The 26,803-nt window shown below is 40.3% G+C and overlaps 1 protein-coding gene across 1 annotated transcript in view; it reads left to right on the forward strand.

Annotated features, from left to right (window-relative positions):
* Positions 1-26,803, forward strand: part of syn2b (synapsin IIb) — a 372,959-nt gene that overhangs the window by 199,495 nt on the left and 146,661 nt on the right. The window contains exon 2 of the mRNA XM_059944068.1: positions 23,607-23,664. Coding sequence (XP_059800051.1) covers positions 23,607-23,664 — 58 coding nt within the window. The remainder of the gene's footprint in view (positions 1-23,606; positions 23,665-26,803) is intronic.

A 26,803-nucleotide genomic window follows, 5' to 3' on the forward strand; every position in this document is an offset into this window, starting at 1 on the left:
TATTTCCATACAATGTTACATTAGGCTGTTACACATCTATTGTCGGAGGAGTACTTGCATAAATAGGTAAACCACCTTCATACGAGCAAGGACAGAAAACAGGGCAAAGTGAGTACAGTATACTTATTTATTCAGTAAGTTATGGGTCAAAGTATTTGGTGAATACATTTCTAACTCTTCTGGCTTCAGTCTCTTTGCCATCTGTTCTGAAATTATTAGGTTGTGTTCAAGTGAACAATGAAATGGCACGCTACCGTCTGACAGCGTTTTCAGATTTCTCCGGTTACCCCGTCCACACTGATCTGCCCGAGCAGCATTTTCAAAAATACTCACCGTGGAAAGCGTTTCTGAAAAGCTCCGGTTTCAGGGGGGCGAAAAGGCCGTTTTAGTGGACGGAGGGTAAGAACGAAGAGGAAAAGCTTTGATTACGGATTTATCCAGCCTAGTGTGGATGTAGCCTAAACTTCTTGAACATGTGTTCATGCTTTGATGGCTGATTGGATATTTGCATTAACGAGCAGACATATACAGTAGCTAATAAAGTGGTCACAGAGTATAGGAGAAGGGAGAGAGCACATCCCCGTGGCACACCATTGTTGACTGAGCAGAATGTGGAGATGTGCTTGCTTGGTCTCACATACTGCCTCCTGTCAGAGAGAAACTGTGTAATCCATCTTCAGATGGGACCTGGTATATTAAGTTTGGAGAGTTTCTTTCGCAGAAGCTCAGGGATGTTGATAGTGAGGGCTAAATAGGTAACTGAGAAGTCAGGGCATCAAAGGTTATGGTGAGAAGGCGGGGGAATGGGACTAAAGGGGAGATTGGATCAGCTCATGATGAAATGGTGGAGCAGACTCGATGGGCCAAATGGCCAGCTTCTTCTCCTTTGTCTGATGGTCTTATGGTCTAAATTAAAATCAGAATCAGTTTTAATGTCACTGGCATATGTCGTGAAATTTGTTAACTTTACAGCAGCAGTACAATGCAAACATGATAAATGTAGAGAAAAAACTGGATTACAGTATGTGTGTGTGTATGTACATATATAATAGTTAAGTTAAAATAAGCAGTGCAAAAAATAACAGCAATAAAAAGTAGTGAGGTAGTATTCATGGGTTCAATGTCCATCCAGAAATCGGATGGTAGAGGGGAAGGAGATGTTCCTAAATCACAGAGCCTTCAGGCTTCTGTACCTCCTACCTGATGGTAACAGTGAGAAAAGGGCATGTCCTGGGTGGTGGGAATCCTTAATGATGGATGCCGCCTTCCTGAGACACCGCTCCTTGAAGATGTCTTGGACACTATGAAGACTGGTACCCAGGATGGAGCTGACTAATCTGCAAAGAGAATGCTGACATAATATGCTGGGGAGTTGTGGTGCTGTAGTATGAAGTCCAGGCCAATGTTATCTGTGTCACGGACATATCTATTGGCTCTGTAGGTAAACTGCTACAATTCTAGAAAATTTTGATATATGGATGAGACATGATATTACCAGCCTTTTAAAAGTCTTCGTTAAGATTAATGTGAGTTCAACTGCCATGTAGTCATTGAGTGGGTGACCTTTTGATTTTTTTTGGAACTGGAATAATAACAGATTTTCTGAACTTGCTGGAACAGTGCATACTTTAACAGACTGATTGGAAATGTCTGTGAAGAGTGTGGACAGCTGGTTGGTGCAATGTTTAAAGGTGGCCAGGGAGTCAAAGTCAGGGGCAGCAGCCTTCTTGATATTTTGCTTCCTGCACAGCTTTCTCACCTCCTCTGCATCGATGACAAAGGGTGTGGGGCATTGGTGATGGTCCGGCTGAATTCAGTGAGAGTTGAAGGGAACATGAGAAGAATAAAATGGGATTTGTATAATTCAGTGCTTGTTGGCCAACATGGACATGATAGTGTGTACTAGATGGCATGAAAGGACTGATTCTATGCTGTGTTGTCTGGGCTTATAATGCAAATCCTTCAGTGGCCATTCCATGTGGCAGCAAGCTTCACAATCTCACTGAACACATGACAACGTTCCCCCAAACCTTTAAACGCTAGTGATTTAATATTATTATTTTTGCAGTATGACAACCAGAATTATGTTCTGCCTAATTTAATACGGTTTTTCATTTTTCTGGAGCTGAACCCCAGTAATTGTCATCCTGTGATTCCAGATCTCTTCCCTCTCATTCAATTGAATCCGAATAATTGTCATCTTGTGGTTCCAGATCCCTTTTCTCTCATTCAATTGAACCCCAGTAATTGTCATCCTGTGGTTTCAGATTATTTCTCTCTCATTCAATTGAACCGCAATATTTGCCATCTTGTGGTTCCTTATCGCTTCCATCTTATTCAATTGAATCCCAATACTTGTCATCTTGTGGTTCCAGATATCTTCCCTCTCATTCAGTTTCTCAACTTCCAATGCAAAATTGCCCTGTTAAAATCTGAAATGAACCATCCCACAATTCACTTTGTTGGATCTTAGTTTTCATTTCTCTGCTCACTCTCTGAATCCCATTCTGTATGTCCTCCACATGACCAGCTGATTTCACATCAATTGTGAACGTCATGCCTCTGGCTCCTGGCTCCAGGTGTCCAAGTAGACAAGGCAGCCATGCCTGTCAAGTTGTCTCTCTTCATTATTTCTTGATTCCTGATTTTAGATTTCTGAATCAGAATCAGGTTTATTATATAAGTCATGAAAAGTATTGCTTTGTCTTCTGCAGTACAGTGCAACACATAAAATATGACGAGTATGTATAAATAATAAATAAATATGAGAATGAATAAATAAATGATTAGATAGATCGATAGTGCAATTCAGGAATAGCAATGTAGTGTTCATGAATCCATGGACCAACCATTCAAAAATCTGAAGGCGGATTGGGGAAAAAAACTGATCCTGAAACATTAAGTGTGGGTCTTCAGGCTTCTTTACCCTCCTCACTGATGGTAGTAATAAAAACAGAACATGCCCAGGATGGTGAGGATCCTTAATGAGGTGCCGCCTTTTGCAGATGTCATAATGGTGGAGAGGCTTGTTCCTGTAGGGGTTGGCCGAGCCTACCATCCTCTGCAGCTTCTTACACATTGGAGCAAGCATATCAGGTGAGATGGAGCCAATCGGAATGCTGTCCACTGTACATCTATAGAAATTTGCTAGAGTCATGGATGGCATAGTAAGTTTCCTCAAACACCTAATGAAGTTCAGTTACTGATGTGCCTTCTTCATTATTGTATCAATATGTTGGGGCCAGGATGGATTAATTGAGATGTTGCCACCCAGGAAAGCTGATCACCCTTTCCACTTCATTATAAGTACTCTGAAATCCAGGTTTCTATCACATCCACTTCATCACCTTTACCTGCTTTCAGTGCTACTTCTTAAAAGAGTTCAATAAAGCTGCTTAAAATTCAACTTCCTGAAAGCCATGCTTACTTTTGTATTCTCTATCTTTCCTTTATCTGGATTTTTAGTGAAAGCTCTCATGGACTGTAGCTCTCATCCGCTGATTTATTGCTTCTTTTGAAGGTGGGGATTAAGTTTACTTGCAGTGATTGTTACTTTTCTTTATTTCCTATTTGACTGCATTTTACCTGGAGCCATTAGTTTTGATGGGCGTGCAGGACAATCACACTCACTTACAACCAGGCTACAGTGGGACTCCATCTGCCCTGCTATTCCTCCATTGGATAACTTGCTAGTAACACAGTGACATGAGGTGGCACAGTAGCATAGTGGTTAGCACAACACTTTACAATACCAGCGACCCAGGTATTGTATTCAATTCACACCACTGTCTGTAAGGAGCTTGGACATTCTCCCTGTGGCCGCATGGTTTTCCTTCGGGTGCTCCAGTTTCCTCCCAACAGTCCAAAGTCCTACTGGTTGGTGGGTTAATTGGTCATTGTAAATTGTCCATTGATTAGGCTAGGGTTAAATCGGGGGTTGCTGGGCAGCATGAAGGGCTGGAAAGGCCCACTCCAAGCTGCAGCTCAAAAAGTAAATAAATAAATAAAGTGAATAATATTTAACTACTATCCAAGACTCTGTAAGAGTAAAGAAGCAAGAAGGAGCACTGAGATACTCCCCTGTCCAGTACAATATCAGAGCCAGAGTCTATACAGTTCAGCAAGACACCACCATACAAGGAAAGACAAACTTGCTGTTACGTCTGTGGAACAAACAGCCTGTTACTGCTGTACTTCTTTTCAAAATTATTGCTTTGTCTAGCAACTTGAAATAACCTTAAATGATAAATTTGCAAGGATGTTGCCAGGTCTGGAGAATCTGGGTTTTTAGGGAAGATTGAATAGGCTCGGACTTTATTTCTTGGAATGTGGACGACTGAGAGGAGATTTGATGGAGGTGTACAAAATTATGACCGGTATTAGACAGGATAAATGGAAGCGGGCTTTTTTCACTGAGGTTGGGTGGGATTTCAACTAGAAATCATGGGTTAGGGGTGAAAGGTGAAAATTTAAGGGAAGCATGAGTGGAAACTTCTTCATTCAGAGGGTCCTGAGAGTGTGGAATGAGCTGCCAGCTCAAGTGGTGCACGAGAGCTCGATTTTAATATTCAAGTGAAGTTTGGATAAGTACATGAATGTTAGAGGCATGGGGAGCTATGGTCCTGGTGCAGGTCGATGGGAGTAGTATTTTAAATTGTTTTGGCATGGACTTGATGGGCCATAAGGCCCATTTCTGTGCTTTACTTTTCTGTGGCTCCATAACTACATGATGATAAATAAATTCTAGTCTTGTACCTTAAGCAAGCAGTTCATTTGTCTTATCCACTGGGGTTTCTTCATCAATTTGTTGGGTAAATCTCTGGTCGAATGGTTTATTAATGATGGTTGAGTTACAAATTATGTATGCAGTCTAAGCATTAGTTTTGGAAGTAATAGGATTTAAAATTAAACCACAACAACCAAAAATTAAGGAATTTCTACTTGAGGTATAAACAGAAAAGGATATTGATTTCTGAGTTCTTATAATGCTACCCTGCTCTGAAAATTTGATATAATAAAAAAAAGGTGTTGTGCTTGAGGGACGATGTTTATCATGTTCTATGAATACAATTAGAGTTTCTATGAATACAATTAGTGTTTCCTACAGGAAAAAATTACAGAGTAAAAATATTGTACCTAAGAACTTTGCTCGTAAAAGGTAATGTAGTAAACCTTTCTGATTTAGCTCCATGGCTGTTAGATTGTACTTAGCTGATTTTCACTGCAGGGATTTTAAGTAGAGTGAGAGACCTAACCACTAGATTTATACCTTATTCCATTGGGGTAGCCTCAAACCTAATGGCATAAACATCAATTTCTCGAACTTCTGGTAGTTACCTCCCACCCCACCCCCTTCACCATTCCCCATTCTTGTTTCCCTCCCATTCCTTTTCTTCTTACCTGCCCATCACCTCCCTCTGGTGCTCCTCACTCTTCCTTTCCTTCCATGGTTTTCTGTCCTCTCCTATCAGGTCCCCCCCCTTCTCTAGCCCTTTATCTGTTTCACCAATCAACTTCCCAGCTCTATACTTCACCCCTCCCCATCCCCAGTTTCACCTACCACCTCGCCACCTTGTACTTCTCCTCTTCTCCCGCCGCCTTCTTGATCTGACTTCTACCCCCTTCTTTTCCAATCTCAATAAAGGGCCTTGGCCCAAATTGTCAACTGTTTATCCCCATCCATAGATGCTGCTTGACCTACTGAGCTCCTCCAGCACTTTGCGTGTATTGCTCTAGATTTCCAGCATCTGCAGTACCTCTCGTGTTTACAATTTATACCCCAGACCAGCCAGGACTGCATTAAATTGCCTACAGTTAAGAATTTCACAAAAGCAGGCAGGGTTTGTCAAACATGTAAACCTTGCTCCGATGCCATTCGAAGACCTGATTATGTTAATAATCAGAGGCTTGTTTAGAGTTCACTACAAGGCTAGACCTGCTGGGAAAACTATGTAAGAGTCATTAAGCCTACTCCAGGGAGCTATGCTTGGAAGAATTGCCCCAGTAGACCTCACAAGACAGCTTTGGATCACCTCTGTGATAGGCTTCACCAAGGAATTACCTTGGAACCTCTGCCACCACCATCACTCTCACCAGATGACAATCTACCCTCATGCTGTAGCCTGACAATGCTTTTCTGCCACCAGGCATTGATTCCACTGGAACTAGGCAGGAGATCACATAAGATCTCCAGTCCTCATTAGCCAGACTGAAAAATGGCGGCTTTCTCACAGGCCTGGGTGTGGCCATATTAAAACAGTGCAGAAAGCAAAGGTAAGACAGTCAGAATGGAAGATGGACTAAGAATTAAAATAATTTGGTTTGTTACCCTTAATGACACTGCTTCCGTAGCAAGCTGTTCTTGTTTTTACGAGGCCAAGTTGCTAGCTCGACGCTCAACCTGACTTGGATTCGAACTCGGGAACCTTCGCTCCGCAGTCCAGCGCTGATATCATTGCGCCACCAAGTGGGACAACTATTACAGAACAGAAGGCTTTTTTTGGCACTTTTGATATCAGGTTTTATGTTTTTCCCTTGCTGCTTGGATCAAACTTGGCTATTTTATTCACAACTGAAATTCTTGATCTTTAAAGGTCTTCTCTGTTGTTTAATATGTTTTAAAAGCACCTATCACCCCTGTTATATTTTCTCAATATCTCATGGTGCTTTCTGTAATGTGGATTACCTACATCTTTGCACGTTAGTAGCTTCACTTCCAGCACATGTTGAACATTTATTCGATTAATGCTCACATACAAAGTTGATATAGAAGAGGGAAAAGCAAATTGATTTAGAAGAGGGAAGAGGATTATAAGCAATAGTTGGAATGGTGATTGATGTCTAGGTGCTGTGAACCACAGTGGAGGCAGCAATGATCACCTCTCTTTCATTTTAGAGTCAAGCAGAACATTGCTGTTTCTTGTGCTCAATTACCTATATATTTTTTAATATACTTGCCTTGTTTATTGCTGTATCAGAGGTGTTGCTTTTAAAGACCATCTCTACTTAGTGATATGGAGGAGGGTCGATTTCAAGGTATGAAGAACAGAAAAGGCCTGGGAGAAATGGAATCAATGATTGGCTGACAAAACTGTAATTGAGCAATGGGAAGTCTTTAAGGCAAAAACGTTTCAGCTAGGACCTATTACATACCATGAAGGTGGAGGAAATTAAAGCCCCCTGGATGACCAAAATGATGGAGAATGACGTACAGCTGGAAAAAAAGAGCACATGCTGGAGGCTGAGGGGTTAGTACTGACTGATTATAACACGAGTCATTCAGGAGATTGAGAAACAAAACTTTAAGAGAGCTTGAAGAATTCAGACAGCAAGCATAAAAGGGAATCCAAAATTACTCCACAAACGAGAGAAAATCTGCAGATGCTGGAAATCCGAGCAACACACACAAAATGCTGGAGGAACACAGCAGGCCAGGCAGCATCTGCGGAAAAGAATAAACAGTTGACGCTTCAACCCAAAACATTGACTGTACTTTTTCCCATTGATGCTGCCTGGCCTGCTGAGTCCCTCCATCATGTTGTGTCTGTTGTCCAGAATTACTCTATTGCAATGTGAGCAGGAAAGGGTAAGAGAGGAGTGGGGCTGACCTGGCACAGAAATATTAATCTGGTCAGCGAGATAATTCCTTAGATCAGCCTTCACTGAAGGAAGATGCACCTGAGATTCTGGATGGGGTGAAAAGTATAAAGTGGAAGGACTAAAAGGCTAACAGTGTTTGAAGTAGATAAATCATCTGATCTAGTTGATATGCATCCAGTCTTCTGACAGAGAGCCATTGACCTGATACGCTGATACTAGTTCTCTCACCACAGGTTCTTCCCGATTTGCCAGATGTTTCCAGAACTTTCTGTTTTATGCCAAGGATGAGGGACTTTGGTTAACTGGTTTGAGTGAAAAGGCTGAGTTTTGGAAAAGTGACTGTGAAGAAGTTTAACAGGGGTGCTTAAAATCAGAGTAGATGGACAGAGACCATTCCCACTAATGAAGGTTCAGGAACCAAGGGAAGCGGATGAAATTATTGGCAAAATAGAATAAATGGACACTAGAATAAGCTATTTATTGAATGCTTGATTTTTGGAATGCACTGACAAGGGGAGTACTGGAGAGAGATAGATGAATATTTGAAAGGCCCGGGAAAAGAGAATGGGAAAACTGGATAGCAATCAGTAAGTCAAATCTCTGCCTCCTGTCTGCAGTCATTCAGTGATTCGGTTTGGACAGATGTGTATGTACTTTCGCTGGCTGCAGCCACCACTGTTTATCACGCATCGTGCTCCAAGCTTTCACTGATTGATGGAGAGTAGTGTTATTACCATTCCTCATGGTGCACTTCCTGTCTGTCTAATGGAGGGTAGGAAATGCTGGTTGCACTCCACTAGTGCTGAGTTACATCACATGTGACGAAACAATAGATAGGCTAGAGAAGGGGATCACATTGCCGTCCATGTTCATCAAACAGCAAACTTCAGGTGAAGGGAGCCGAAGAGGTTTTCACATCCCGTAATCCATTGTTCTGCATCAAACGACAAAAGAAAGTGTTCTTGTCATCTCTCTAGTCATCAGCATCTTGAATGGTCAAGAACTTGCACCTTGAGTGCAAAGCGATGAAGGTGACATCCAAAACTCCATTACATCTTCTCCATCTTTAAAATGGAAGGATTTTGCATTCATTACACTCTGTGGCTGACGCCAGCTATAAGACTAATGCCACATTTATTTCCTGCAATAGGTTTATTTCACGATAAATGTATTAATAATGAGTGTTGCTTTGGTCATTTTTCATCTTGGTAAATACTTGTGAGATTTTTCAAACATTAGTCCACTTTTCTCCATTGTGACTAAAAGAAAAATAGCATCACTACCAAGATGGCGGTGAACCTACCCAATATTTTCACCCACTCGACATTTAGCTGTAGGGTAACTGCGTGCTAGTATGAGTCCTCAGCTAGCCAGAACCCTACATTGTGAAAAACAGAGAACATCCGCACCTGATTGAGAGAACTAGGAACAAATCAAATGGAGTTCTAGTGGGAGGGGACCACAATTATCCTGCTTGATTAGAAAGATGTCCATTTAGAACAGAGATGAGGAGGAATTTCTTCAGCCAGTGGGGTAATGAATCTGTGGAAATCATTGCCACAGACGGCTATGGAAGCCAAGTCATTGGGTATACTTAAAGTGGAGGTTGAAAGTCAGGGCATCAAAGGTTAGGGGGGAAAGGCAGGAGAATGGGGTTGAGAGGGACAATAAATCAACCATGATGTAATGGTGAAGCAGAATTGATGGGCTGAATGGCCTGATTCTGTTCCTATGTCTTCTGATCTTATGGATTTTAACTGACATTTTTACATTTGTGAAAACAAGCCACAGTGTAGCTCAAAGAGTGTTTGATGTGCGGTGGTGGATAATTCTCTAGAGGATTATGGAGATGGAAATGCAAACTAGCAACTCCCTTCCCTCAACATCTCTCCTACTTAGAACTGATGTAAGCCCGGTTTGATTATAAACAGTCTCAGACTTGTCTGAAGCAGGGATGCTCTGTACCCACCCATTCAAAGACCTCCTACATTAGTGGAAGGTAGGCTTTGGTACTTAAAAGGTGCCAAAGTTTGAGTTAGCATTACAGCAAACTGAAACTGAAGTTTACAGGATCAGTTTTCCCAAACTGTTTATTCAGAGGAGATCCTTGCAGTCTCGGGGAGATTGTACAAGCTCCTTATAGTCAATGGCAGAATTGAACCTGGGTTGCTGGTGCAAACAAATAATTTTTTAAAAAATAGGTATTGAAATATACTTACCAAAATAAATGTAATTATGACAAATAGTTGAGGAAGAACAGATTTAAAGACTCAAAGTACATTTATTATCAAAGTATGTATACAGTATACAGCCCTGAGATTCATCTTCTCACAGACAGTCAAACAAAGAAACACCATGGAACCCAGACACAGTAAAATTAAACACCCAATGTACAAAAAAGAGAACAAATTGTGCAAATGGCAAAAAACGAGTGAAAAACACAGAACAAAAAACATCAAACCACGGAGTCATTGAAACAGTCGAGGAGTGTTCAATGTAGTTCAGTTCAGTTCATTTTCAGTTCATTCATTGACTGCAGGCCGCAGAGCCATTCAAAATCACACAAAACATCAATAAGAAAATTAGTAACCAGAAACCAGGAGTACATCGTGTCAGGAACTCCAGTGTCCAATCCTCAAACTCTGACACTGTCCTCCAACAGCCTCAAATGAGAGGGAGAGTCCAATCAAACACAGCCACCTTCCTCCTGCGGTAGTGAGCAAGAGGGAGAGGGAGCAGTCAGGACAACGCTTAATGACTGGTAACTATAATTTTTTCAAAAATTGGATGTTCAGTATAACAAAAGACAAATTGTAGAAACAAAATCAAGACATTTTCAAGACACTGAGGGCAATTTTGTATACATATCTCCCCTAATTCCAAACAACAATGAAATTCCAAAAGCTAACAACACAATATCTGATTGGTTTCCACAGTCAGGTTATATATTATTCCTGAGTTTGCTACCACTAATATACTTGCAAAGCTGCCATAATGTGTTAATTGAGCTGATGCTGGTAGTTCTGTGAAGCTAAGATAACGCATGCTGTGTTCCAACAGCCATACTGGAAAATTGAGATGCAAAAAAATTAAGTTCTGATCTCAGCTTTTCATAAGGAGACAATGTTTTTCTTTCTGCTCAAGGCAATTAGATTTGGAGCCAATGAGACTGCAGAAAAAACAAAGTTAAACTTGCCTTCATTAATCACAGATAGTGTTTCCATAGAAAACCAAAGCACTTCGTTATGCATTATGCAGAACGTTTTAAAAAATCATCTGAGAAGTAAAGTGGTGTGTATGGTTTATAGATAGTTGCAACGTTACTTACTGCTTTGCACCACAAGTTGCTTGCTTTGGTCCACAACTGCTAATTGTGAGTCAGACGTTCCCACTTACCACTAACAAATGTTAAGCATTTGTTTTCGATTTCCACCAAAGTTTGAAGGAAACTGAAGTTTCCAAGGGTATGATTTCCATCGCAACCCATAGCCTGTCAGTCTTGATAATGTAGAAGCTCTGATGTTACTACTTTCTTAACACACGTAGACTGGAAAGGTGCCCAAGTAGAATAGTTTTAGGTCTAGAGGTCGATTAAGAGACACTTGGGTAAGACTAATTGTTCCAAAATGTCTAAGAAAATAGTTTTCCTACAATGTGTGGGAAGACTAGTAGATCTGAGGTCAGAGGTCTGTTAGTCAGTCTAGAGATTAGAAAGATGGTTGAAGCATTTCATTTCAAACTGTAGTTCTGTGCTCCAATTAATCTCACAAACCTGTCAAAGTTAAATTTGCCTTTAATACCAAAAACTGAATGTGATGAGTTGTTCAGCAGTAATGTCAGCGTTTGATGAATCGCACTGAACTCAGGGGCCTTGCATTTCTGAAACCAGATCCCACCTTAGTCACCTGGGATCATCTTTGAACCACAGTAAAACATCTGGCTGTCCATTAACCCTTCAGGAGAGACCCTTTGTATTTTCTCTCATGTTGTATTATGGCACAGTGTCATAGAAAAGTACAGCACAAAAACAGGCCCTTCGGCCCATCCAGTGCATGCTGAACCACTTAAACTTCCTAATCCCATTGACCTGCACCAGGACCATAGCCCTCCATGCCCCACCCATCCATGTACCTATCCAAACTTCTCTTCAACATTGAAATCATGCTCACATGAACCACTTGCACTGGCAGCTCATTCCACACTCTCACGACTCTCTGAGTGAAGAAGTTTCCTCTCCTGTTCCTCTTAAACTTTTCACCTTTCACCTTTAACCCGTCACCTCTAGTTAAAGTCCTACCCAACCTGAGTGGGAAAAGCCTGCTTGCATTTACCCTACCTACGCCCCTCATAATATTGTACACCTCTATTAAATCTCCTCTCAGTCTTCTACATTAGAAGCAAACTATTTGGGCCATCACATCTTTGCCAAGTCTCAGAGGAATTCCCATCAATGTCATTTCCCCACTTATCTCTTTGCTATTTATTCTCTCTCACACGACTAAAAACTGCTTCTAATTCTTCTACCACCCGTCTACATTTGGGGAATGGACAGGAGATAATTAAGCTACCGAGGGTGCCATGGCAGTGTAGCCATTATGCACAATGCTATTACACCACCAGATGTTAGAGTTCGGAGTTCAATTCTAGTATTGGCCATTAGGCTAATGGTTAAATAGATGGGTTGCTGGGAGGTGTAACTCTTTGGGCCTGAAGGGCCTGTTCCATGCTACATCTCTAATAAATAAATAAACAAACAAACACGTGGGAAGAAACCAGATAACTGACATGGTTACTTGCAAACCATAAAATGACTACACTGGAGATCAAATGACAGCAGGTAGAGCTAAGTTATTGTAACTCCATATATAATTCTGACTTGGCTCATAATAGTTGATTCTTTTTGTTTAACTCTGGGCATCACTTAACGTAGTTTTTTTTTAATTGAAGAGGCTTTCAGGTTTACAAACAACAGCCATTGTAATAATGCATTTCTTTTCCTAGCTGTCATTTTTGCACTCTGTAAGCTTCAGGAGGTACATGGAACTGAAGGTGCAAAATGCAAAAGAGAAGGAAACAAAGTCAATAGACAATAGGCCATTCGGCCCTTGGAGCCAGCACCACCATTCAATGTGATCATGGCTGATCATCCACAATCAGTACCCCGTTCCTGCCTTCTCCCCTTATCCCATGACTCCACTATCTTTAAGAGCTCTATCTAACTCTTTCTGGAAAGCATCCAGAGAATTGGCCTCCACTGCCCTCTGAGGCAGAGCATTCCATAGATCCACAACTCCACAACTCTCTGGGTGAAAATGTTTTTGCTTGACTCCATTCTAAATGGCCTGCCCCTTATTCTTAAACTGTGGCCTCTGTTTCTGGACTCCCCCAACATCAGGAACATGTTTCCTGCCTCCAGTATGTCAAATCCCTTAATAATCTTATATGTTTCAATCAGATCCCTTCTCGTCCTTCTAAATTCCAGTGTATACAAGCCCAGTTGCTGCAATCTTTCAACATATGACAGTCCCACCATCCCAGGAATCAACCTCATTGAGAGAGGAGGAGGAAAATGAGAAGGAATGGCTGGGCTTGGAGAGAAAACACTAGTGTTCACAAACAACGTGCAAGATCATCTCCGTCTCTCTCTCTCTCTCTCTCTCTCACTCTCTCACACACACACACACACACACACACACACACACACACACACACACACACACACACACACACACACACACACACGTGCGCCCCCCCCACCCCCCCTTGGGCATCAAGCCATTGAATTTTGTTACCACAGAGCTTCACTTGAAGCTGACATGATATTTTCATGCAGTGATGTATATACGCATCAATTTGGGGTCTGAAAAATTTCTATTTCAGATTTTTCCCTTGTACTGATTTTTCTAAAGCTGTGCAAAAGTATTGGGCACATATATAGATACTAGTTCCTAGGGTACCTAAGACTTTTGCATATACTAAGTCTACTAAGTATTTACCAATGTTAACAAAAACTTAAGATTCACAGATATTGCTGTTTCGAGGACAGTTAAAGAGAGGATGGAGGTGGATGTCTTTCAATCATGTGTTTCAAGTCAAATCAAAATTAACTCATGCAGGAAATGATATAAAAAACAGATTACTGTACTATGCAAAAGTTGTCAGCAAACTAGCTATATATATATGCCTGACTTTTGCACAGTACTGTAAAAGTTTAAAGGAAATGGTTTCATTAATGATAAATCAATAGGAAGTTATAAAGGTGTTTACAAATATATTGAGACATGGCATTTATATAATCACAGGGTTAATGGTCATCTGCAAAGCACATTTAATCAATTTGCACATTGAAACTCTCAGCTGTAAGTACAGACTGTATCCCTGTTTGGGAAAAAAACCATACTGCCAAGTAGGTAGATCATGTGACTCTCCTGTAGGATAAGATCATGGATAAACACACAAAAATTATATAGAACAGAACACTCCTACTTAAAGAGTAACGCACACAAAATGCTGGAGGAACTCAGCAAGTCAGGCAGCATCTATGGAAACAGTTGACATTTTGGGCCAAGAACCTTTCTCTGAACTGGGAACGAAGGTGGAAGAACAATCTGAACATGGATTTAATATCAAACTTTTCATGAGATCAGGAAAGCCACCAGGCTGTTAAACCAGAGGAGATAACTTCACTCATCCCATCACTAAAGTGTTCCCACAACCCACAGATACACTTTCAAGGACTCTTCATTGCATGCTATCAATATTTATCACTAAGACAACTGCACTGCTTCAAAGAGCGCTATATGAGGTCTTCTTGCCCTTGGCCTTTAGGCTGTATAATAAGTCAAACTATAGCCGGGGAAGTGATGACTCCTTCCTGATAAACTGTTTGTGGTAACTTATTTTTTAAGTTTTCTACTTCTTTTCTACTTCTCTTCTAATATTTATGCCTGTGCATTTGTAATGCTACTGTGACACTGTAATTTCCTTTCAGATCAATAATGTATCTATCTTATTGTTATTTTCTTTTATATTTGCACATTTTGTTGTTTGCCTTTTGCACATTGGTTGTTTGCCTGGGTTGTTTGTCTTTCATTGATTCTGTTGTGTTTCTTGGATTTACTGAACTTTTGGCCACCGAAAAGTGAATCTCAGGGTTGTATATGATGTACTTTGATAACAAATTTACTTTGAACTTTGAGGTTAACTTGAAACCTGGGTACCTCTTTGTCCCACCGCAACATGCCACTTGCACAGAAAGCCTGCAGCGAATAATCAAACAACGTAGAGTGGAAATAATAAAGAAAATAAAGAATTAAAAGAGATTCACATAATTGTAGTTGAAAGGTTTTGTTGTGCACTTTCAAAATGTACAGAATCCTCGGACTATCAAATCAAAACATCAGCGTCAAAGCTTGCGCCAGAACTCAAGGGCTGATGCTGCCCTGGCATTTCTGAATTCATTGGTTATCTTCAAAATTGGTTGCCATGACAGGTGTTCCAGACACTGCTTCTAGGCTTGTTTCAAGCGCAATGCTGAAATAAATCTGTTGCAGGCCAGGGCTTGTGTGTGCTATATACATACATTCTAAAAGATGTTTATGCTTTGTTTTCATTTTACGTATGTTCTTCCAACTGCCAGTGCGAATAATATTCAGTCATAAACTGGTATATGTCCCATCAGTCATTTGAAACTTGTTCTTTTATGTTATTTTCAGCTTGTGCTAATTGTTTATTTCTCAACATTATGTTATTCTCTCTGCGGGATATCACTGCCTTCAGTTCTGCATCTGCCATCACTGGAAGCCATATTCTCGTTAATAGATGCCTTTTAGATACAGAATGCTACCTGACGGACCCATTTCAGTTCTTGCGACGTTTAATGATTAGTGGGGCTGCACTCACTCTGAGTATCCGCAGCTGGAGAGCACGTTTCATCTGTTGCCCAGACTGTGTCATGGAACGATTTATCTGCATTTGCATAAAAAATAAAGCTGTTGCAATTCCGCAAAACCTGCAAAAGCGGCATTATAATTCATGATGAACTGAACAGTGTAGGCTGGTACAATTTAGCATAGAGATTGATATCATTGTTCATCGTGTTTAGTTTTGCAAGTAAGCTACCATTACAAAGAGTACACAAACAACATTTACAGAATTGGGATGTATTGTTGATTTTCAACTGCTGCCAAAATCCAGTTATAGTGATCCCTGCATAAAACATGCATGAGGACAATTATTTTCTTGGAAAAGCCAGTGTACTGTTCAAATGTTGAAGAACACTGATGTGCACTGTGCATAAAGGCGGACTTCATTGTTGTTATAGATTATTGAAAAGAGTCATCGAAATATAAATCCACTGTGAACCATAACTTTATAAAAAAATTTGTTTAATTTCAGAAATGCTCAAATCTGAGATGAAAAATTAAAGATTAAAGAGAGATTAAAGATTAGTTTTATTGTCACACATGCATCAAACATGCAGTGAATCAGAATCAGGTTCAATATCATCGGCATATGTTGTGAATCTTGTTGACTTTGTGGCAGCAGTACCTAATAATAGAGAAAAAACTGAATCACAGTAAGTGTGTGTATATATGTTTATATATACACACACACACACACCTCTCCTTATCCACAGGGGATTGGTTCCAGGACCCCCCACGGTTACCACAAAACGCTCAAGTCCCCTATATAAAATGGCGTAGTATTTGCACATAACCTACATACATCCTCCCGTAAACTTTAAATCATCTCTAGATTACTTATAATACCTAATACAATGCAAATACTATGTAAATAGTTGTTATACTGTATTGTTTAGGGTAGTGGTCGTCAACAAGTCTATAGCGATCGACCGGTCGATCTTTGAGACGTCCCCAGTAGATCCTGGAAAAAAAATGAAAAATAAATACACAAATGCATTATACCTGATAAATCTTTTTGATGCAAAAGTGTAGTTACTTCTACTTTGAAAAAGGACCACTCGACAGCTTCATGCCCAAAAGGAACAACTTTATCTAGGACGGTAGAAGAATATTCGCATACGGAGGTTTTCACTAATGTTCACCAGGCAGAAAGACCGGAAGGAAAACACCACAACCCTGGAAACAATCTCTCTTCACAAACGGTTTCCATAGCGGGAGTATTGCTATATTACCATGATCCTAATAAGATATTAACTTATCTTTATAATGCTCACATTACAACACTTATCCCCTTTAAATTTCAACATTCCCCAAATTTAAAAGAAATGAGAAACAAAAACAGTGATGTCATTAGCTTGCATACCCCTGAAACTTATACTAATGTCTCAGTAACAGTTTACCAATACCAGGAAAGTTGAGGAGCTGAAATTGGGGTTGAAGGCCAAGCAAACATTCTGCTCAGAGGTCGTGGATCGACAAGTGTTAAAGGACTTGTCACTCTGTGAATATTTTTCATGACAGTTTGATGAATCCCTGGATGTAATGTAAACAGCTCAGCTTGTTGTATTTGTCAGAATGGCTTTCCAGGATTTTACAACAAAGGACGACTTCCTCACTCTTTTGCACTTAAAGGAGAGAACGAGAGGTGAGGATATTTACAACGAGTTTTTAAAAAAATGTCCGTGAAAATGACATCCCCATTCGTAAACTGGTGGCAATTACTACTGATCGGGCCCCAGCAATGCGCAGTGTGCACGTTGGTTTTATAGCACTGTGCCGTAATGACCCTGATTCTCCCAGCTTCCTGGATTATCACTGTGCGGATCATCAGCAGGCCTTGGCTGGGAAAGTCGTGGACTTTTCTCATGCAATGACACAGGTGATCAAACGGATAAACTTGATTCGAGCAAAAGCACTTCAGCACCACTTATTCAAGGTGTTATTGGATGAGCTCGATGCAGCTATGGCCTGTTCGATATGTTAGTTACAGTGTTTCCTTGTTTGAATTAATTCAAAAATTTGACAAAATCATTTTAGGTCATTAAAGTACAATTAGCCCAAATAAAAGACCTCAAAATGGAAGTACAATCTGAGCTGTTTTTTTCTGTCAACGATTTAGTAGGTCGATCTTGCCTTTCACTAAGGCCAAGACCTGTACGTTCAGTACAGATGCAACCATCGTAGCTCTTCTGGGAACGCTGATGCTGCCTCAGCATCAGCTGATCCTGATTCTCCCGTGATCTTTACATTTTTGAGACTGTAGTGCTTTACAGAGCTAGCCAGCCATCCCTTACTAGCCTTAAACTCCTTCCTCTCGCTCACAACACAAGTAGCGAATGAACGAGACACGAGGCGAACAATGTTCAACTTCCGGATTTTTCCGGTCCACGGTTGGTTGAATCCGCGCGTGCGGAACCCGCGGATAAGGAGGGCCAACTGTATATCACGCACGCACGCACGCACATATATATAGTGAGTAGTGAGGTAGTGTTCATGTGTTCAATATCCATTCAGAAATCGGATGGCAGAGGGAAGGAAGACATTCCTGAATTGTTCAGTGTGTGCCTTCAGGCTTCTGTACCTCCTTCCTGATGGTACCAATGAAAATAAGGCATGTCCTGGGTGATGAGGGTCCTTTATAATGAATGCCACCTCACTAACACTAACAACCAACACAGTCTGTGGATGTGCTGAGGGCAGCCCCCGAGAGCCACCGTACATCTTATGCCAGCATAGCATGCCTGCAACATACTGACCCGTATGCCTTTAGAAGTGATACAGAAGCTCACTCCTAATTCCCTTTGTCAGATAGTGCAGTAATTATCTTATGATTTACTTTCGATACCATGAATTAACAACATAAGAACTCGTAGCTCTAATCTGCTAAAGAAGGATCGGCTGAACAATGTATGAGAATCAATGAATCGGGGAACTGTTAAAGCATCTTAAACTGCTTCATCCTTAGTAGCTCGCTCTGTATATGCAGTCATAGAGAGCGGGTCCCGGGTGGTGGGGTCCCTGATGATGGAAGCTGCTTTCCTGCGACAGCACTCCATGTAGATGGGCTCAGTGGTGGGGAGGGCTTTACCCCACTGAGCCGAATGCACAGCCTTTTGCAGGATTCAGAAGAGCTAGATTATTCAGAGCCTTATACACAATTAAGAGTATTTTTAAATTGATCCTAAAGGCAGTCAGTGTAGTAATGCTAAAACTGGTGAAATGTGCTCACACGGCCTTTTTTTGGTTATGATTCTTACTGCTGCATCTTGAACGAGTTGCAGCCGACTTACATCTTCCTCGGCTGTCCTGAAAACAGTGCATTACAGTAGTCGAATCAGCTAAAATGATACCAATAATAACACCTAAATTCTTTATTTCTGGCTTGACTTGGAAGGCCAAGATGATCAAGTTTTTTTTTCCAAGATTCACACTTCTTTTTATTGCTACCAATAACCTAAATTCCTGTTCTTATTTCCTTAAATTTAGTTTAAGGAAATTCAAACTCATTCATTCTGTGCTGCCAGTAAAACACCAGACCAGAGGGTTCAGAGGCATAATAGATAAAGACATCTTAATACATAAATAAATTAATACATACTTGGTGACACAGGACAAGATAGGATAAAGTCAGCATGGTTTCCTTAAGGGAAAATCCTGCCTGAAGAACCTGTTGGAATTCTTTGAGGAGATTACAAGTAGGGTAGATAAAGGGGATGCAGTGCATGTTGTATATTTGGATTTTCAGAAGGCCTTTCTTTTTTCAATCTTTTTATTAATATCAACATGGTAAGATTGATACATAATTATCGGGATTACAAAACTACAAAATTAAAATGAGCATAAAAAATACATAAGCAATAAGTACAATATAGTTAAGTCTTCCCAAATCATACGTAATACAAATATAATATGGATAAGACAAAAAACTAGGTATATCAATATAAAAAAACAGAAAAAGTAAAAAAGAAAAAGAAAAAAATTATTACCCCAACAAACAAGAACTAATCTAACAAACTAACCACTAACTAATAGAAAAAACGAAAAGAATAAAAACATGGGCTGTTTATAGTATCGTAAGAAAAGACAAAGAATCATCAGGGTCACCAACTTCGATCCTCTCTACATATATAAAATCAGAACCAGAAAAAAAATAGGATTGTAACAGGATCAAATTACATCATGTGAAAATATTGAATGAATGGCCTTCCAAGTCTTTTCCATTTAATAGAAGGGTCATATATGACACTTCTAATTTTTTCCAAATTTAAACATAACATAGTTTGAGAAAACCAATGAAATGTGGCACGGGGATTAATTTCTTTCCAATTCAACAAAATAGATCTTCTAGCCATTAATGTAAGAAATGCAATCATCCGACAAACAGAAGGAGACAAATGAATTGACTCCATCACTGATAAACCAAAGATTGCAGTAATAGGATGAGGTTGTAAATCAATATTCAGTGCTGTGGAAATAATATCAAAAATGTCTTTACAATATTTTTTCAAAAGCGGACATGACCAAAACATATGAGTTAGAGAAGCTATCTCAGAATGGCATCTGTCACACATAGGATTTATGTGGGAATAAAAATGAGCTAATTTATCCTTGGACATTGGAGCCCTGTGCACAACTTTAAACTGTATCAATGAATGTTTAGAACATATAGAGGATGAGGAAGGCCTTTGACAAGGTGCCACCCATGAGGCTGCTAACAAAGTTAAGAGCCCATCCTATTACAGGAAAGTTACTGGCACGGTTAGAGCATTCATTGGCTAATTGGAAGAAGGCAGCGAGTGGTAATAAAAGGATTCCTGTCTGGTTGGCTGTCAGTGACTAGTGGTGATCTGTGGGGGTTGGTGTTGGAACCACTTCTTTTGGGATTCTGTTTTTCATGGATGTCTGTGAAGAGTAAGAATTTCAGGTTGTGTACTGTATACATTCTCCGATAATAAACAGAACCATTTGAATCCAATGGGAGAGGGTAGAGTGAGAACAACAACGAGCCTTGCGGCACACCAAACACAATATCATGCATTTTGACACGCAATCACCACAGCTAATGAAGAATTTCCTCCCTGTTGTATAAGATTGCAACCAGCTTAAGGCAGTACCAGAAAGACCTATCCATTGACTAAGGCGGTTTATGAGAATGCTGTGACTTATGGCATCAAATGCTGTGCTCAAATCTCAAAGTTCGAAAAGGTTGAAAGGTTTATTTATTATTAAAGTATGTATGCAGTATACGACTCTGAGATTCATCTTCTCCAGATTGCCACAAAAACAAAGAAATCCAGGGAAGTCGGTCAATGAAAAACATCAGCACCCCCCGCCCAAAAAACCACCAAACTAGGAGAGCAAGAACTGATATGTTAACTGTGTTGGCATTAAGCCGTAAATCATTAACTACCTCAAACAATGCACTTTCTGTAGTATGATTTGATCTAAAACCTGAACGATACTTGTCAGGAATAGAATTTTTATTCAAGTAATCACTTGTCAAAAAGCTACTTTTTTAAAATAAGTTTTACTTGGAAAAGGCAGGTTGGAAATAGGCCTAAGATTGTCCAAAACAGAGCAGTCTGGAGCATTTTTTTTAAGTAGGGGGTTCAATTACTGCAGTTTTTAAGGAATACAGAAAATGCCAGAAACTAATGAGCAATTAACTATGTCAAGTACACTGTCAATTAGTGAATCAGAGGCTTCTTTAAAAAAGCCTGTGGAAATAAGATCAAGGACAGAAATGGATGGTTTTAGTTGAGTAATTATTTTTCAAAGTTTAGGTAAACTTATTTTAGTGAAGGAGTTTAGTTCACAAAGTTGATCTCGTTGATGTTCAACAATGTTTATTCTTGAGTTCTGTTTTACATTACATCTTGTATTATTTATTTATTTTTCTATATTTAAAAAAAATGCAGCAAAGCTTTCACTTTCAGCCTCAACTACTTTCAGCAATTATTTCATCAATGCAGCTGGGTTTACCAGACAATCAATAGTTGAAAATGATGCTCTTAGATTACCTGCACTCCAATTAACAATTTTAGAAAAGTACGACTGTCTCTCAAGATGAACTGTGGTGTTGTATTTAGTTACATGAGCCCTCAAGATTTGATAATGAACTGTTAGTTTAGTGTACCTCCATTCAACGTGCTGGTGAACGTCTTGTGAACTATGTCCAGTGCAGCTCATTCATTCTCTACTGTGGCAACGGGAATGACACACCCAACCCATCAGCACTTTGCTCTTCAACAGTTTAACTTATAATGGGCTGAAGAAGGGTCTTGATCTGAAACACTGACTGTTTTTTTTTCATTTCCATGGATGCTGCCTGACCTGCTGAATGCCTCCAGCAATTTTTATATGTAACTTGTACGCACTTAGGCATATAAAACAGGAGCTCCAGTTCTGGAGGCAACCACCTGCAAAAGAAGGACGTTGATCTTGTTGGAATCCACTGTACCATTTACAGATTTTATAGGTTTGCCCACGTCTTTCTTCCCAAGTTCCCTTTGAACAACCAGGCGGTTTGCTGAATATTTCTGCTAATGCAAATGTTCTTTTCCTATCCTTTATCTTATTCTGTACATCTTTTTTAAAAAATAATTATAATCCCATTTTTTTACCATGATCATGTCATCTCTCATCAGCATAACCACCTGAACTTTGCTTCATCCTCCTTCCTTTTCTTTTCTGAATTGTAAGGTTCCATGATATTCAACTGCCTCTTCCTTGTCTTCTCTTCTTAATTCACTGAAGTCACAAATCCTCTAATCATGAGCGTAGTGTTAGTGGTTTATTTGGTGAAAGGTGATTACATGATCGACAAAGTTCAAAGTGAACATGTTACCAAAGTGTGTATATGTCATCATATCCTACGTCAAGATTCATTTTCTTGCAGGCATTCATAGTAGAACAAAGAAATACAATAGAATCAATGAAAAACTACACACACTGACAAGCAATCAATGTGCAAAGAAGACAAACTGTGCAAATATATAAATAGCAATAAAAATAATAATAAACAAATAATACCGAGAATGGGAGCTATGTGGTCCTTGATCATAAAATCCATAGACTGTGGGCTCAGTGTTGAGTGAAGTTATCCATGATGGTTCAGGAGCCTGATGGCTACTGGGGTAATAACTGTTCCTAAACCTGGTGGTGTGGGACCTAAGGTTGCTGTAACGCCGTCCCAATGGCAGCACCGAGAAGAGAGGATGGCCTGGGAGCTGGGTCTGCTTCCTGTGGCAGTTCTCCTTGTAGATGTGCTCAATGCTGGGGAGGGTTTTTCAGGTGATGGACTGATGATGGATGCTGCTTTCTTGTAGATATGCTCAATGATGGGAGGGATTTTTCCAGTGATGGTCTAGGCCACTTCCATTACTTTTTGTAGGCTTTTCTGTTCAAAGGTATTGGAGATTCCATACCAGGCCATGGTGCAACCAGTCAAGATGCTCTCCACTGTGCATCTGAGCAATCGCGTAAATTCACAGTGGCTGGACATTCTTGCTGTGGACTTTGTCCTTTACTAAGATCTCATCGTCATTATGTGCCATGCCATATGACATGGGTGATCATGGTCTCCATGACCATGATTGTTCTTAGCAAATTTTTCTACAGAGGTGAGCAGTGTCTTCACAGGACAGGTGACCCCAGCCATTATCAATGCTCTTCAGATATTATCTACCTGGTATCAGTGATCACATAACCAGGGCTTGTGTTATGCACCAGCTGCTCATCCAAACATCTTGGCTTCCCTGGCTTCATGTGACCCTGATCAGGGGGCTAAGCGGGAGCTACAATTTGCCCAAGGGTGACCTGCAGGCTAGAGGAGGGAAGGAGCGCCTTACATCTGCTTTGGTACATACATATCTCCAACCCACTATCCAGTAAGCTCTGATTATCTCTATTCCTGATAACTGCAAATGATTGCCTCATCGCCCAGATCTTTACATCAGCTTTATGATATTTTTACTGGATCCTTCCAGTCTACCATGCATTAAGATCACACTAGTTTAAGCGTTACCTATAGTAAGTGCTTTCCAGTTGGTAGATAACTTATAAATTTTCTTTTCTTCTTAGGGCAAAGCTGTTTCGTGGAAAAAAGGTTCATGGAGAATATGATATTAGAGTGGAGCAGGTCAGTATTCTTCCTGTCTTCAAAGTTGTTTATTATCATGAAATGTAAGTGAAATGTGATTAATGAATGGACATAATCATCAACCCATCTAGGGTAAATGCTAATCCTGCTTAACTATTCAGTTAATGGTTAATCGAAGCTTTGATATTTAACCCAAGAGATTCTATAGACATTGGAAGTCCAGAACAGCACAGACAAAATGATAGATTAACTCAGCAGTTCAGGCAGCATCTATGGAAATGAGTAAGCAGCCGACGTTTTGGGCTGAAACCCTTCCTCAGGACCGGAAAGGAAGGGGTAAAATGCCAGAATAAAAAATTGGGGGGGGGGGGTAAGAACGTGATAGGTGAAGCTTGGTGGGTGGGAAAGGTAGAGGGCTGGAGGAGAGGAAATCTAATAGGACAGCATGGGAGAAGGAGGGACACAGGAGGAGGTGATAGGAAGAGAAGAGGATTGAGACCAGAAAGGAGAATAGAAGAAGGAGTTTTGATGATTACCTGGTTGAATGATCACAGTGATTAAATACTGCCTAGCCTGTCTCACTATTGGATGCAGCAGGAAGGACTGGAGAGCTGTCATCTGTGAACAACAGTTTCTACGATCTTTACATTAATGGTAACAAACAATAATTTTCTGGGGCTGACCGCAGGCACTAGAATAATTGACAAATAGCATCTGATGCCAGCAAATTTCAGAATGAAAATAAAGTGTGTCATTTCATTTGGGTAAAACAATAGATCTCAATGACATACCTAATCAAATAGTGATTCTGCCTAATGTGATACAATTGTTCAACTGACAACTTTTATGAAAATAGCCTTTTTGCCTTTTATTAAAGTAGCTTTGGTTGTTGAATGCAGTGGTCTCATTTGCTTCATGAATCTCCATTACGTTCCGTAACATAATTATAAAAAAATTACTTGTTTATGTCGCAAGGGTATGGCACTGAGATAATAACCACCACTGGTGATATTAATGGCTAAGTAGATAAAGAGATGATATGATATCCCTGTGTTCTCCACTGTAACTGAGGTATCAACCCTTTTGTTTGTCCAGTATTATTATTAATTTTAACACAAAGTCTCATATCCAGATAGATACGTTTTCTTTCTTTTTATTCCATTTAGACTAAACATGCATTCCAATATTTTGCAAGAATGTTTTAGGTTATTGTTTTGGTTTGTATGGTAATAGTGAATTTATTGATTCTGTCTAACTGACAAGCAGATGAAGCTTCCCCTTCCCTGAGTTCCATTTTACTAACCTGATGATCGACCAGCAGAGGGTGCTATTCTATCACACATTCTTTCAATGTTATGACTGCTTACATCAGTTCGTAAATGTCTCCATAATTTATTTAATAATTGATATTTATTTATTTAGAGTTACAGCAGCCAACTGATTTAACCCTAGCCTAATCACAGGGCAATTTCCAATTTCTGATTAGCCTACTAACCGGTATACCTTTGGAAACCAGAGCACCCAGTGAAAACCCGTGCACTCACAGGAAGGATATACAAACTCCTTACAGATGGTGGCGAAATTGAACTCCAAACACTGACGTACCACGATGTAAAAACGTCACACTAACCACTACGTTACCGTGATGCCTCTAAATTTCGGAGCTTTTAATTTATTTTATCAACTGAGATACAGTGCAGAATAGAACCTTCCGGCCCTTCGAACTGTGCCAGCCATCAATCCTGGCCTAATCACGGGACAATCTACAATGACCAATTAACCTACCAACCGGTCTGTCTTTGGACCGTGGGAGGAAACCGGAGCACCCAGAGGAAACCCACACGGTCACGGGGAGAATGTACAAACTCCTTACAGACAGCGGTGGGATTTGAATCTGTTTGCCTGTACTGTAAAGCATTGTGCTGACCACTATATACCATGCAGCCCTCAGATGAAAGAGTGCAATTATAAGAATAAAATAACAGATAAGAGCATTTTGAGTGTATCAAGTATTCCTAGGTTAATTGCAAATGTAGAAATTCCATGGAAATTGCATCTAATAGTTGGCTTCAGCTGTAAAATCACAATAAAATGTGATTTTATCCACTTTTATTTGATAAAGTTATACTTGTTAGGTTACAGAAAACACAGGCTTTACAGGTTAAAAGTCAAATAAATTATTAAATTCTTCCCATTGGTAACAATTCTGCTAAAGCTAAGCTTCTTTTGCAGCTTATGGAATTATGAAGGTCTCATTAATTTTTAAAAGATCATAGACTCCCTCAGCTGCAGTATCTTCTGAATGCCCATGGGTTCCATCTGGTGGTGATTGGTGGTGTGTGCACCCTCTCGAGGGTGAATCAAATCTGCTACAGTCTGGAGATGGAAAGGTGTTTGTTTAAATCTATCATATGGCACCCAAGAGAAATCAGCTGTTTTGGGTTGGGGGAGATCTTAGAGGAGAGAATCTTGAGGTCAAAGAAAGTGAGGGATCGGAAAGTGATGCACCATCAATAACTCTCTGAGACGTGAGGCGAGATATTGGCTTTTATTGACTGGAAGAAAGAACAAGCAGCAATTGACCACCATACTACATCCTGGAAACTGAGGGCAGGGCTCAGGCCTCAATTGCCTTTGTACTGGGGTCTGTGGGAGGAGCCATGGTCAGTGGGAGGAGCCACAGGAGCAGTCAGCGGGGGGGGGGGGGCGGGGGGGGCGTGTCCAGACAGGTATATGTAGTTCACCACAGAATGTGTGACACTAGTGGCTATGTAGAAGAGTGAAGATCAGTGTCACTAAAATGGCTGACCAAGGGGGTCAAGGCTGAATGGAATGCTGGGGTGTGGCAGGTTGGAAGAGCACTTGTAGAAATAGGATATTTTGAAGATTGAAAGTTTGGCACTATTGAAAAGTTTTTACCAGAAGGAGAAGTGTGTGTGTGTGTGTGTGTGTGTGTGTGTGTGTGTGTGTGTGTGTGTGTGTGTGTGTGTGTGTGTGTGTGTGTGTGTTTGAGAGCGAAACGGTTAAGTATTCTGCTTGAAGAGAAGGTACCTGAGGTAGACTCACAGTACTGGAGCAGATCCTGATGAGACAGCACCCTTGTGAATAACACTTGTGAATAATCATCCCAGACATTGTGAAGCCTCTTCTATATGAGCAGCTAATTGATAGAGGTATG

The sequence above is a fragment of the Hypanus sabinus genome, chromosome 19 (genome assembly GCF_030144855.1).
Source record: "Hypanus sabinus isolate sHypSab1 chromosome 19, sHypSab1.hap1, whole genome shotgun sequence".
Lineage (NCBI taxonomy): Eukaryota > Metazoa > Chordata > Chondrichthyes > Myliobatiformes > Dasyatidae > Hypanus > Hypanus sabinus.